Source organism: Fusarium fujikuroi, chromosome FFUJ_chr10 (genome assembly GCF_900079805.1).
Source record: "Fusarium fujikuroi IMI 58289 draft genome, chromosome FFUJ_chr10".
NCBI classification, from domain to species: Eukaryota; Fungi; Ascomycota; class Sordariomycetes; order Hypocreales; family Nectriaceae; genus Fusarium; species Fusarium fujikuroi.
This window is the reverse complement of record NC_036631.1, coordinates 59,288-73,415: the sequence shown is the minus strand read 5'-3', so window position 1 is coordinate 73,415 and position 14,128 is coordinate 59,288. Positions and strand designations below refer to the sequence as shown.

Genomic DNA, 14,128 nt, shown 5'->3' with positions numbered 1-14,128 from the left:
ATGACAGATACGGAACTTCAATCGGCTGCCATTCCTCTCCACCGGTGTAAAGGGATTGCAGAGGGTTCCGAGGTTAGTTGTCTGTGCTCAGTCACCGTCGGTTTTAGCTGGAGAATCTCCTGGCCCAAGTGAATTAACCGATCGCACAATCGTCGAACCATGGCCTGGTCCATTGACTAACCAGATCGGGTTGGCGCGATGTATTTTTCCAATTAAGCGACAAAGCAGTTGAGATTGCCGATCGGTTTGACGAGCTTACCCGATATCACTTGTCTCACTATAGTCATTTAGATAGAGAGGGAATTCTATTCATACCGAGCCAGAGCGGATTGAATAAACCCAAATTATGATAATGTCTATTAATGCGCTCGAGATTCTACCTCACTCACACCAATCCAAATCATTCCGCCTTGCTACCTGTTTTCAATCAAATTTCATTGATTTCTAATTATGACTGCTCAAACTTTTGAAGTCAAAAAGCCCGAAACGTGGCATTTAGCAGCGACGATTAACAATGAGTTACGAGAAGTCAGTCAGCAGTATGCATGGTAGCTATTGATCCTCAAAAGTACTCACCAGGATTGTACAGATGATAAATAATGGAGTAAAGGGGAGGTTCACTGGCGATACGGAGCATCTTACTCTAGAGCAAATGCGAGCCAAGTTTGACAGTCTCTTCCAGCAAGACGCTGATCTTCTTCGCTCGCAGATGCAAAATGAAGTGTCTGAAGAAGAGATTAATATTCCCGTCAGGGATGGATTCAAAGTCAGGGCGCTCGTTTATCGTCGCAAGACTGACCAGTCGAAGGCAGACCGGCCTCTTGTAATTCTCATTCATGGTGGAGGCTTTATCCTGGGCAACGCTGAGATGGAGATGCCAACCTGTGTTGAAGCAGTCCGGAGATATGATTGCGTCGCGGTGAGCTTGGAGTATCGGCTTTCTCCAGAAGTAAAGTTTCCTGTTGCATATGACGATTGCTGGGACGCTCTCATATGGGTAGGTCAATTGTTCCATGAAGGATTCTTTGACTAAATATAAACTTCCACAGCTGTCCAAGAACGCGGCCACTCTTCAGGCCGACCCAACTCACGGCTTTGTCTTTGGCGGGACCTCGGCTGGTTCACATCTCAGCATCCCCTTGGCTCACAAGGCTCGGGACGAAAAGCTCTCACCTCCACTCACTGGGCTTTACCATTGCGTTCCTCCTGCTCTGATGCCACAAGCCCTTACTGACAAGTATAAGCCCCTCTACAACAGTAGAGAACAGCTGAAGGATGGTATGGCGCTCACTGCAGAGTCTACAAAGGTTTACGACAAGGCCGTTGAGCCAGACTTTGCTTCGCCACTCTGGAACCCTCTCCTTTGGCCAAATGGGCATAGAGGCTTACCCCCCACGTTCTTCCAGATCTGTGGGGCTGACCTGTTGAGGGATGAGGCATTGATTTATGAGAGAGAACTTAGACTCGAGAGTAGGGTTAAGACTAAGACGGTTGTGTATGAGGGGTTGCCGCATGTGTTTTGGTATGATTATCCGACTCATAGTGCAAGCACCAGGTTTGCTAAGGACGCAGCTGATGGCTTGGGATGGCTACTTGGCCGGGAAAAGTAGTTTGTGGTGACCCTATTATGTATCATGTGTATCGAAGGATTTCTTACGATGATTTATACATAATGTGAAGTTGACGAACGGATTGTATCTAAAAGAAAAAAGATGAGAAAGAGATGTACTTGGACACCGCTAAGATCTGTGGCTCAGAGTTTACAATCATTGAATAGAACTTGAATAACTTCAACTTCATCGTCAAATGCAAGGACTTGTTTGCGGTATGCTGTCGAAGACATCAAAGCAAAAAGTGCGGCTATACACTCGGAGTCACTGCGTTTAGTAGTATGTTGTTATTTGGAGTGCCGCCGTGATACTAATTTTGCACTGTAGCATCTGTGAAAGCAGTTGGAACGTAGGTGATTTCGGTCAATTTGTTGAAAGTATTTAGATAAATAATGCTAAAGATTAAGGTAGTTGGTTTTACTGGCTTGTCGAATGCTCCGACAGGACCAGCGACATTGCAGTGCATGCTCTAGCCGGAAAGGCTACTCCGTGGCCGAGCGTGCAACAGAGACAGATCGATCCTTTTCATCTTGATCCTTGGTCATGATTCCATCTTCACGAACCTCCCCAACTCCATGGCCATTGTAAACTACCCCTTCAAACAACTCGTCAATCTCCTCGAGGGACAGACCTTTTGTTTCGACCCAAAAAACAGCAACAAAGATGGTCTCTAGAACATCCCAAGCTCCAATGATGAAGTAGAGACGCCAGGAGATAGCCTCAAGCGCGATTGGGAACACAAGAGTGGTTCCAATGCTGTATCTATTAGCACGGTCCAGGATAGGACGGACTTGATAGGAAACTCACGCAAATATCGCAATCGTTCCAGCCCATATGGCCATTCCATTAGTACGAATAGAGTAGCTCAGTACCTCTGGAGGGTAGAGTTGCGTAATGGGGGTGATTCCAACGCTGTACGCACCCATAAAGAGGAAGATGCAAGCGACAGTGCCATAGATCCCAGCAAGGTCTTGGCTAGTACTGAAAGCTAGAAAAGTATTAGCTAGAGTAGATGTTAGGGTCTATGTCAGCTTACTCTTGGTCAATGCGCCGATGACAAACATTAAGATGGTCATTCCGACGCAGGCAGAGAGACAGAGCGTCTTTCGACCAGCTCTATCCATCAGGAACGTCCCTATCATTGCACAAATAAGACACCAAGATTGCAGTACAATGTTCTAGATACAGTTAGCAACGCATGATAGTATTATAGCATCATCACATACGATTTGTAGTTGGGTAGTCCTGTTCGTGATACCAGCGTTCGTGAGCATGTCTCCAAGGAAAAAGGATGCGATATTATTGCCTGATACCGTCAGTATCCATAGACGCTTAGCCTGTCGATCTGCGACTTACCGCTTGCCATGACAATGACAGCTACCGATACCGCAAGCATGAGTCGTCTCCGAGCGGAGCGAGTCGCGAAGAGCTCAGTGTATGACGCCGTCTTGCCTTCAGCTCGCTCCCTTTCTCTGCTATCGACTACGCTTTGATATTGTTCACGAACTTCCTGGTTTGACTGGTCTCCATTGGCCACAATTGACGCTATGGCTTGTAGAGCCTCGTCCATCATATCTTGATGGGAAAGCCATCGGGGCGATTCGGGAGTCAGGAACAGGCAGAGGATGCAGATCAGGGAGAACATGCTCTGTAAAAGAATAGGAAGACGCCAAGACCACTCTCCGGGGATTTCGGCTGTTCGATAGGTAATGCCTGCGGAAATCAGGGCTCCAACGTAGTAGACGGAGAAGGTAATGCTTAGGCCGAGTCCGCGAATCTTGGGCGGAAGAGTTTCGGCGAGCCAACTGTATTTGAGAAGAGGTTAGTCGAAGCTCAAGGCGTGCAAGATAGAGAGAGCTCTTACGTCGAACCAGCAATGCTTGAAAGTCCAGATGCAACACCCAGAATGATGCGGCCAGAAAGGAACATAGCAAAGTTTTGGGAGCCAGCAACCAATCCAATGCTGAAAAGCTTGGTCAAGAGAGCGACCAAGATGGAGTTCTTGCGACCAATCGCGTTGACGACAGGACCCATTGTCAAGGACGCAATGCCCCATCCAATGAAGTTTGCAGACACGTTCAAAGCACGGGTAGTAGTGTTGAGGTTTAGAAACTCGGTATAGGAGGGGATGATGTTGATTCCGCTCATGAGCGCCGAGTCGTAACCGGCTGTTGTTGCGTAGACTGCTGCGCTGGCGACGAGGAGCATGACTGTAAGACTACTGGATTTGGGCTGGAAGGGCCCGATGATACCGGTTGGGGACCACATGATGCTGGCAATCTTGGATAGTGTTGAAAAAAGTGTAAGGGTCAGGTGAAAGTCGAGGTCTGAAGAGTCGGAGGAGAGGACATTGAGGGCTGTTCGACCGTGAAGGTTAAGTATCAAATGAGGCCTTGATAGCCCTGGGAGATAGAGAACGCCACAATTTTGAGACCGAGCAGCTTATCAACAGTTGACTCCTAATTGGGATTGGCGATATCTCTCCCAGCCTGCATATCCCATCCCGAGTTTTTGGTCGCTGGGGAATCAAGAGAATGCGGGGTGAAGGGGCTTGTGGAGAGGATGGTCTGGACTCAGAAAAGAATCAGACAAGCTAAAATGTCATCGGGTAATTCAAGACAAGCCAGAGTCTGATGCCGATCGGCTATTTCGTAAATTTCTACCATGTAGTGCCTTATCAACAGCCCTGGCAAAGTAAAAATCGCGGGAAGGATTCGACGCGAAATACTTCAAAGTAGCCTGCTGTTCGTTCATCTAGAGGCCGACTTCCTACAGCAACCTGTATAGCTTGATAAGCCTGGCGATAGTTCACCCCGTGGGATGCCAGCTCGCTAAACCGCTCCAGAACCCAAGATCTATGCAATATATCGTCTGACTCAATTGCCACGACGAACAATGGCCAGCCTAGACGGGCTAGACCTTCCTCTCCCTGATCTCGGTATGCTTTAAATGCGAGCGACATGATTTCTTTCATGGCCTCGCGTTGCTCCGGTGACATTGGTTCTTGTCCGTAAGTGACGCGGAGAAAGCAGACATATATGGCGTGAAAGCAGGAGACGACCGACTGCATCTCCATTGCGAACCGTCTATAAGGTCCATCATCCGGTAGTTCAAGGCGGTTAGCGATGCTTATCAACTCTCCATATCTAGATCTGACGTTACGAATGGCACCTGCGACAGATTGTCTCCACGAAGCGTGGGGGGCGTTGTCTCGATGCTCAGCCGCAGCTAGGGCACCAACCATGAACTTCAGCTGAGCGCATTCAGCATCGAAGCATGACAGGTCACTACACTGTAGATCCTCCAGCAGCTCTGTCTGGGGATACGATCTTCCCCACAAGTCGTAGTTGGCAAGAACAGAGCGCTTTTGTAATTTTCTTGCGCGTTCTAGTCGACCTTCCGCTTCTCGTTCAGACATGTCGTGTGAAGAGCCTCCTAGAAGGTTGTTGACTGCCCCGCCAAAGCCATTCAGAACAGCACCTCCATCGGCATGTGAGAGCCATATGAGTATCCTGCAGGAGACAGGGCAAAAGCTCTCAGCTTCAATGATATGTGAGATACGCTGCTCACTACCTTCACTGCTGTTAAGTTGCGATCGACCTAGTAATATTGAAGTGGCGCCTCGAAGATGTGCATCAAACCCAATGCCACAACCATCCCCGAACTTGAGCTCGTACAAGAGCATGAGCCATAAGGTAGCTAGGACAGGTGGCAGATAGGTGATCTCGCTAGGGACCTGCGTGGCCGTGGCTAGCATCTGCAAGCCCTCTCTATAGTGCTGTATAGCTCTCAATCGTCTAAACTCAGCATCTGACTCAGAGCCAGTTGTCTTCTCGGACCAGGACAGGCCGCTGACTGCGCAGACCATGTGAAGAACCATGGGACTCTGTTGAGCCAACTTCCAGACCAACCCGGGGCCGCTGTGCATCGATATCCGCGTCCCAACCATCCCCGGAAGAACAAATCGGAAGAAGTGGATTGCCGAGTGATCGGAAGGGGACAAGATAGCGGCGCAGTCGGGTGAGAGGTCAAGTGCGAGGCCATCGTCGGCAATGGAATTCAGTGGTGGTAAACTGATATCTGCACTCTGAGTATCGGATAAAGGCCCGCCTCCAAAGCCTTCGGAGGAAGGCTCCCCAGAATATGCATGATCAGCGCGGGCTGTGCAAGTGGTGCTAGGCGTTGACGCCACATCTGCAGTGGCAATCAAGTTTGCGGGATACGATGCAACAGGGGAAGCGATAACGCGCCTGGTGTACTTTTTGCGAGGGAGTCGCGTATAGTCGCAGGTCAATTGCAGGCGGATGCATCGTCGGCAAATCGGTCGCGTCTCGTCACACTTTACTTTTTTGACCCGACACGTCTGGCATCCGCCTCGTGACCGCTGAGTCCTCGGCTGATGTTGAGGTTGAGATTGCGATTGGGATTCAGATGAGTGTGGCGACTCGTGGCTTGAGCTTGGAGAGCCCATGTGAGGTCTGTAGGCTTATGTCAATCGCCTATTTCTGAATTTGTCGAGTTGCAGTAATTGAGGGATTGAGAGCGAGAATTGTGGAGTGAAAAGGCGAGGGGGCTGGTTTGTTTTAGCCTTGGCATTTTAGTGAGAGAGTAATAGTCTACTGACTCGGTATTTGCCACTAAGCTCTCTTCGCTGATCTAAGTTCCCAGCCACAAATCTCAACTGCACAGTATACCACAATGACTAACCAATTACAAAATTTCTCTGTGCTAATATGAACTATCTGTAGCCTCAAGCTCTATATGACGAGATCACCGATCTTAATTCCTTGATCTGAACTGGTTTCGTGAGGAAAAGGTCCATGCCGCTGTTGAATGCTTCCTTTTGAGTCTCCTTAGACGCCAATCCAGTAAGAGCAATGATAAGAGCAGGCTCAAGCTCATTTTCACGCTCATACCTTCGTATCCTTCTAGTAGCCTCTAAACCATCCATCACTGGCATAGAGATGTCCATGAAGATGCACTTGCAATGTTGTGAATGCTCAATATACTGTTGAACCGCTTCAGAGCCATTTTTAGCAGTCAAGTAAGGTCTCCCCATCTTCTTAGAGAATGCCGTCAGAATCATGAGGTTGATGTGATTATCATCCACCAGAAGATATGTAGTTGTTGTTTTGAAGCTTGATTTTGACCGTTGTATCGATGGTCTGGATATTTCAGTCCGTTGTGGCGTCAAGAACGAAATCGAAGAACAATCTCCTGGATCAATCGCTCGGAGATCTTGTGATTGATGCGGAGTGGGAGGAGTTGGCAAGGGTATCTCTGGGGTCTGGCCAGGAGATTCGTCGTCTGCATTCCCAATATTCTGACCAGCCACTTGTCGATGTTGCATTTCTGCCCAACGGTCAAGAGCCGCTAATAAAGTTCGGCCAAGCTTTCGGGGAGCAACTCTATGAAGTTGTTAGTGGGCCACGCGGCAGCAAAAAAGGAGAAGGGATTGACATACGGTTGGGCTACATATTCAATCGGCAGTCCCTCAATCCAGGAGGAGTTGAATCTCTGGTATGCTGTAACTGCATTTCTGCAGATAACGACACATGGTGTACCAGCTGATATCTCATGTGAGTGTAATAAATCTAGCTCTTCTTCGTGTAATAGAACAAGATCGGGAGCCAATGCCTTGATCTCATAGGCTGCTATGACCTGCATCCGAAGCCAGTCGTGGCATATACCCTTTAATAAAGTATATTCATCATCAGTGGTAGTAGAATCGTCGAGGGTCTTGGACAGCAAACGGACGCGTAGCCCTTGTAACTTGCCAACCTGCTGCTTGAAAGCCTCGTCGTGGTCGACATGGAGACTCTCCAAGCTTGATTGCCTGACAAGTGGTAAAGTCACCGTTATTGTTGTGCCAGTTCCGGAGTGGCTCTCAACATGTATACGACCGTGAAGTTGCGATATGATCTTCCTGACAAGGCTCAGGCCAAGACCTGTCCCAGGGTTCAGTGGGTCCTCCTGAACAAATGGCCTAAACATGTCGTTCTCCAGGAACTCTTGTCCAATGCCTAAGCCCGTGTCGCTGATGGTGATGGTGATGGAATGGCTCCGATTTCGACGTGAGGATTCGTTAGATCTTTGTTTGAGAGAGATCTTGATACGTCCTTGCTGCGTGAACTTCAGTGAGTTTCCAAAGATGTTCATGATGATACGCCTAATCGCTCCAGGCTGTGTATAGAAGTTCCAGTCAGACTCTGGATCAATGATCAAGAAAACCCACACATGGTCTTTATTGGTCCTTAGAGATCTAGAATAGAGGTCCTCCTCAGCTCGAAGCCCATCTAAAAAGTTATTGGACCTGACATCGTCGCTTGTGGGGTCTCGCCTGCTTTTGACTTGGGCAATGGAAAGTCGTTGAAAGACGAAGCCGGCAAACACGCTTTCGATCACGTCCTCAGCTAGACGGTCAAGACGAACATTGGCAGCCAAGCTCATCATTCCTTCGCTCATGGCTCGAGGAGCGCTAATGTTGAAGACGCGATTTTGTCTCTCCTGCTTGACAGACGATGTGAAATGGTTGATCCTGGAAAAGTCGAGCAGGTGGTCTAGAGTATCAAGGAGAGTCCGGCCACATGTCTCTATAGTATGAGCTATATCTCTCTGCATCACACTCAGCACAGTGTCGTTCAATAGCTCAGCGCCAAGCATGATGCCGTGAAGAGGAGAGCGTAGCTCATGCGACAGAGAGCTCAGTGCGTCAGTCTTAGACCTTTCATCTTCCATCATGTGATGACGGAGAACCTCGTTGATGGCCAATGTTCCAAACGCTCTCAAGTAGTTAAGTTCGCTTTCCACCGAAAATTGACGCGTGGCGATGTTGGTGTGGACGAACCCTCCGGCGTACCACCTGTTTCGCCTGGGGTTCCACACAGGAAAGAAAGCGACACTGCGAGCCTCCGGAAATAAGAGGCGAAGCAATGTCAACTCTTTCGGACGTGTGTCGAGTTTTCGTTGTCCAGATGCATCTGCTGGTGTTTCTGAGGTGCCTGCTTGCTTTAATCTATCCTCTCCAGATGAGTCGCTCGGTTGCAATTCTCCTGCGGAGCTGAAGACGAAAATCTTCCCATGGGGATACTTCTTTAACAAATGTGCGAGAAGCTTTTCTGGTACAGAGTCATAGCCAGGGTGACTTCTGTGTCCGTTGATACTGGTCTTGTCTGATCTTGAGAATCCGAGGACACGGCATGGCAACTTTGCAGGAGGTGCCGCATGATCTTCGTCGCTACTAGACAAAGTTACATTTGCACCTGCGAGGCCAATGGTTTCTAGTATAGGACTTTTCATAGCTCCGAATGCTTGAGTAGCTGCATCCAAGAAGACACAACCTTCAACCTCAAGAGCTTCCATAAGAAGGTGAGACGATCTTGTGAAAATTAGCTTCGCAGGATCATCAATCACTGCCTTCTCGCGACCTTGAGATGTCGGATAATCTTTGACTGGTGACTGCTGGGAGATATCGACTTTGTGCTGATAAGCTTTCGGGTCCACATCAGGAGACTCTCGATTTTGAGACACGTCGGTGGTCGGTCCAAAGCTCTGATCTGATAAGGTGGATCTCTGTTCGAGCAAAGCTCCAATGCTTTTGTTCATGCTGATGCTGCGTTGGTAAGAAATTCTCTCCCTTTCGCCTTCCAGATATCGCATAATGGTCTGAGAAATGTTTCTGAGAACATGAGTATGTCGATCTTCCCAAAACTTGAGTGGCGACGTGTCAATCACGCAGTAAACTCCAATATTGATTCCCCGTTTCGTCTGGATGGGGACAGCTGCATATGATCGAATGGGCTTGCCATCTCGAAGGAAGGGAGTCAAAGAAAACCGACCCCTTGACGAAAGGTCATTTACTCGAATCAGTGGAAGTTCAAGCGGGTCGCCGTTGGTCTCCGATTGAGCCCTGTCTGCTTCAACAAGTGCGCGCTCGCAAACATCATGTTCACGAGGTATAGCTGTACCGCATAACCAGAGATCCTCGTGTCTTTCAGTTGGGGTGATGCTTTCAGCTACCAATGGTAAAGTTGGGGTCGACTCTGCTATAAAATGCTGATGTCTTTCATCGAAGATAGATATCAAGGACCGAGCAGTGTTAGTTTGACAGGCGCCAAGTTGGGCAAGGGCAGTGAGGACGACATCGCCACGCTTTGGCAAGTTCGGATTGGGATTCAATTGGCCAGCATCGGTGGGGACGGACTGAGACAAAAGGTTGGAGGCGTATCTTGAAGGCAAAGCTTATTATTAATTAAAGAAATAGAAGAGCCAATAAATGCACTGACTTATAAGATTCTCGTTCTCGCTCTGCTTCACTGCATTGCTTCATGGTTTTTCTAGAATGACTGTTAATATGTGTTGGTTTTGTTATTGTAGGCGCACTGACCGTTCTGGCCTTAGGTCTCTGTTTATATGCCATTAATAAGACTGGTTTCCTGGGCTCCCTCAAGCTACAGGTGGCAAATTGATAAGTTTCAAAAACCGGCAATCCCGAGTTTGCATTAAATTAAAAACGTTTCCATTTGCATCTAACTCTTTCTAAATTTCATTCAATACCACTTTATAAACGCACTAGGCTATACTGGTCGGGGTCACAGGGCTTTTTTCCATTGACAAGGCTAGCAGGGATATATATGTGCCGCGTATGGTGGCGATAAAATAAATATTTCTACAAAGCAGGAGGTAGCCCGTATAATAGCAACCTAATCAAGCCAAGTATAAATATTTTATTGTGGCTGAGCTGGTAATACATCATGCGGCGATACACAGAAACACCTGTTAAGATTAAAAGGGGACTAGTATACAGGAATCTTGAAGGCATTGAGGCTGTATGTCCAACTCTCGATCGACTTCTTATCATCAACACACGTGAAGCTCTTATCGTTCTTCCAAAGAGGTCGCTTAGGCCATTGACACAACATCTGCGTCTCTCCTTTGTAATCGCCCGAAGAAACAGTAGCATTGAGTCTCGACGGCTGCTTACCATTCTCGACCCAATCAATCATAACGTTCATGTTGTTTTGAGGATAAGGACCTGGCTGGAGAGAGTTCGTGCCGCAGTGAGCAGCTCCAGGCACGAGATAGAACTGGTACCATTCGGAAAGAGCCTTTTGTGCCTTCTCATCGGACAGCTTTGGATACATGATGGATCGAACAGATTGCCAGTAGTGAACGGAAGAACCTGAGGGGATGCTGGGATCTGATTCGCCATGGTAGTGGAGGAGCTTGCCGCCAGCTTCCCTGAAGGTTGTGAGATCGGGATGGGTAGTCTGTAAGCTGTCGTAGTAACGGACCATACCAGTGTTCATCCAGTCTACTAGAGTGTCATACGTGATATTGTTGAGGTTATCGAGGTTATCGAGGTCCAGAAGCTCAATAAACTTTGCAACGTACATTCCACCAGTAGAGGGGATGTTCAGAGTCCACTCGTCGGTTTTGTTGTCGTAGGTAGGCTCACCATCAGATAACTCAGAGCCAATCTGCCAAGACAGGTACGCTCTTTCTTCTTTGCCGTTGAAGACGCCATCGTAAATGGCTTGAGCAACAGCGACACCCTCCGCAGTAATAGTTCCATTCTGCTCTGGGGCATTGCTCGTCTGGCTTCCGGGAGACTGTCTCTTGCTGAACCCAAAGCCAAGTGAAGAACTGGTCTCAGCCGCACAGTAGTATTCTTTGCCAATGAGTGACTTGAGGTTGAAGTGTATTTTGCAAAGATCTGTTCGAGAGACGACACCATCTTTCCTCCCATCGAGACCATCGCAGGCCTCGATAGTCGCGTTGACGATCTTCTTGAGCTCACAAGGAGGGGGGTAATAATCGAGAGTGTGCTCAACGGTGGCTGGGTAGACGTGCAGGACTTGCTGCTGCGCGAAGCGAAATGCAGGAGCTCCAGCGATGACACCGTCATACTCGTCGCCCCATCGTTGAACCTGGCTCATTCCCTCTCGCCCGCCATCCGAGCAGCCCTCGTAGTAGGTATAGACCTTGCTCGACTTTGACATGTCATAAAGGTTCTTGGTGATATACTTTCCGATCTGGGTCATCTCTCCGAGAGCTTGATAGGAGAACATGTATGTCGCATCCCAGTTGATGGAACCGTTGCCGAGAAGGAATTTCTCATCGAGGCTGTAGTTGAAGGCATCGTACCCGCCATCAGTAGCTCCAGCAGCCGCCCCGTACTTGAGGCCACCAGTAGTGTCAGTGTTTAGAGAGTAGCCACCACCGCCAGCAACATAAAACCGGTTCTTGAAGTCATCGGGATCAGGAAAGGCATACTTGAGGTTAACAGTGTCACCCTTGGTGCCGTGAGTGTACATGACAGTGACGTTACAGTAGTTGTAGGTATCGGTATCACGCCTCATCGGTCCGCCTCCTGTCCCAGCACTGGTATTGTAAACCGCCGTGGAAGCCGTGATGGTAGATTGGATCATGTTGATCCCCAGAAGGGTCCCATTGGAGGGCAGTGCAGCTTTCAGGTTTGAGGAGGTACAGAGTTCCGAAAGAGAGGATGCGAGGGTCGGAGAGGCTAGCAAAGCCATTACGCTTCCGAAAGAGTGTAGCATGTCGGCAAGTGAGATGTTCTACAGCGAGGAGAATTATGATGAAATGATGCTCGATATGAGTGCTGATTGCTCGACATGGCGCAAATCTTTCATGATCTTATACTCCCTCATCGACCACGGCTTCGTCATTTGTAGGTCCGAGCCCGGAATCTGCCACGCGTTAATTTTTCCATATTCAAGAGTTTTTCACAGAGAAATTGCTTAGAATGAAGTAATTGATTGAGTCGGAAGCTGGTGGGGATCCGAAATTGGCAAGGAGGCTTAGACAAAATGCCCACTTTCCGCGTGTGGAGGTGTCCCGAGTTCAAGTGGGGACAACAATGCAAGATCGCGATGCCATGTCCTTAGTTGATCTGATCTCTATGGCATAGTAAGTCTTAGGTACTAGAATTGTCCAAAAAGTACATCGTAAAGGTGGCGTTAACTACAAGGGGGTTGTTCTGCTGCTCCGCTGTTTAGTGTTTCGGCATTTACCAATAACCTGTAGTATGTGCTGTAGAGTGTCTCTTTTTGGCATGTGATCTATAAAAGGCTACTCCATTGTCAAAGCGTATCATGGCATGTGAGGTACTCGGCAGTTGTTCTTTGACATAAACCAAATTATAGTTCGATAAGTTTACATCTGCCGTACGCACGGGTAAAACAGATGGCAATATCTGGATAACAGGAGGTGTCGGGGATGTCCCTTATTGGCTTCATACCACAGTTCCCTAACTGAATTTTCTTCAGTTTGGGCTCCGTAGTCATTGAAGATAAGCCACTCAAACATGATTTCATTCCTGCTGATCATTGGGCTTATTTCGGGTCAGCGCAAAGTCTTCCTACACGCTTGTACATAGGTAAACGCCCCGCCTGGATATCACGTCATATAGTAGCCGCCAAGTCTTGGTCAAAGAGTATTACAGGATCTACTCCGCTCTATATATAAATACGCGGCCCGCTGTCTTTAAGGGTTGGAGTCCTATAACTAGATATTACCTTTTTGATTACTTTCACTGCTTAATAGTGAGACATCTCAGCACCATCGGGCCAATAACCAAGATGAAGTACAAAGTCTACGTCGCTGCTCTTATCCTGACTGCTATGCCCCGTGTTAGTGGGCATCCAATTGTGAGTAAATGAGTTTGAACCTAAGAAGTCAGCTTACAATGAATCAGCTTGACCATCGTTCCAAACAGCTGGATTATACATCCAACATTGAGAAATCTCAGCAAAGCTCCCGACCACAGGGTGTAAGTCAACTTATCCCTGATAAGCAAACAATCCGGGCCGTCCTCAATATCCCAGAAATTGCTCGACTTCCCAGACAAGTTGGTGGTGCAGGAGGCTCTGCAGGAGGAGGGACTGGAGGAGGATCCGCTGGGGGTTCTGGGGGAGGGTCCGCTCCTGGAGGGTCTGCTGGTGGAGGTACTGGAGGAGGTGCAGTAGGAGGCGGTGGAGGGGGCACTGGAGGTTCGGCTGGTGGAGGAACTGGAGGAGGATCTGCAGGAGGTCCAGGAGGAGGTGCAAACTCGGGAGGGTCTGCTGGTGGTGGTACTGGTGGAGGTGCAGTTGGAGGGTCTGGAGGAGGAGGAAACTTTAAGAGAGGTTTCCTTATTCTTTCTAGACAGGAATCTCCAGGAGGTGCTGGAGGTTCAGCTGGTGGGGGTACTGGTGGAGGGTCTGTTGGTGGCACAGGCGGAGGAGGTGGAGGAGGATCTGCTGGCGGTGGCACAGGAGGAGGATCTGGAGGAGGATCTGCTGGCGGCACTGGTGGGGGTAATGGAGGTGGTTCTGCAGGAGGAGGATCTGGAGGAGGATCTGCTGGCGGCTCTGGGGGTGGCGAATGGGGGTGGGCGTCTGTTGGAGGAGGGACAGGAGGCGGTGCTGCTGGGGGTTCTGGAGGTGGTAATGGGGGCGGGATCGGTTGGAGGAGGGACAGGAGGTGGTGGTGCTGGGGGCTCTGGCGGAAGTAAT

At 48.8% G+C, this 14,128-nt stretch overlaps 6 protein-coding genes; 2 read left to right on the top strand and 4 right to left on the bottom strand.

Moving 5' to 3' along the window:
- Positions 1–450: 450 nt before the first annotated feature.
- On the top strand, positions 451–1,610 carry FFUJ_10231 (related to Putative sterigmatocystin biosynthesis lipase/esterase STCI; the record flags this gene model as incomplete). XM_023568990.1 has 3 exons in its annotated part: positions 451–528; positions 590–997; positions 1,050–1,610. 3 exons carry the CDS (start codon positions 451–453, stop codon positions 1,608–1,610), a joined length of 1,047 nt encoding a protein of 348 aa, XP_023436266.1.
- A 482-nt stretch (positions 1,611–2,092) lies between these two features.
- FFUJ_10230 (related to hexose transporter protein) lies at positions 2,093–3,878 on the bottom strand (the record flags this gene model as incomplete). XM_023568989.1 has 6 exons in its annotated part: positions 2,093–2,366; positions 2,418–2,598; positions 2,647–2,788; positions 2,837–2,916; positions 2,967–3,415; positions 3,475–3,878. The coding sequence occupies 6 exons, from the start codon at positions 3,876–3,878 to the stop codon at positions 2,093–2,095; spliced, it is 1,530 nt and encodes a 509-aa protein (XP_023436265.1).
- Positions 3,879–4,287: 409 nt separating this feature from the next.
- On the bottom strand, positions 4,288–6,081 carry FFUJ_10229 (uncharacterized protein; the record flags this gene model as incomplete). Its single annotated transcript, XM_023568988.1, has 1 exon — positions 4,288–6,081. The coding sequence occupies one exon, from the start codon at positions 6,079–6,081 to the stop codon at positions 4,288–4,290; it is 1,794 nt and encodes a 597-aa protein (XP_023436264.1).
- A 902-nt stretch (positions 6,082–6,983) lies between these two features.
- FFUJ_10228 (related to nik-1 protein (Os-1p protein)) lies at positions 6,984–8,972 on the bottom strand (the record flags this gene model as incomplete). The annotated part of the gene is made up of 1 exon (XM_023568987.1): positions 6,984–8,972. One exon carries the CDS (start codon positions 8,970–8,972, stop codon positions 6,984–6,986), a length of 1,989 nt encoding a protein of 662 aa, XP_023436263.1.
- A 1,433-nt stretch (positions 8,973–10,405) lies between these two features.
- FFUJ_10227 (related to feruloyl esterase B precursor) lies at positions 10,406–12,148 on the bottom strand (the record flags this gene model as incomplete). XM_023568985.1 has 2 exons in its annotated part: positions 10,406–10,649; positions 10,704–12,148. The coding sequence occupies 2 exons, from the start codon at positions 12,146–12,148 to the stop codon at positions 10,406–10,408; spliced, it is 1,689 nt and encodes a 562-aa protein (XP_023436262.1).
- A 1,065-nt stretch (positions 12,149–13,213) lies between these two features.
- On the top strand, positions 13,214–14,127 carry FFUJ_10226 (putative protein; the record flags this gene model as incomplete). XM_023568984.1 has 2 exons in its annotated part: positions 13,214–13,282; positions 13,330–14,127. The coding sequence occupies 2 exons, from the start codon at positions 13,214–13,216 to the stop codon at positions 14,125–14,127; spliced, it is 867 nt and encodes a 288-aa protein (XP_023437199.1).
- Between the last annotated feature and the right edge of the window lies 1 nt (position 14,128).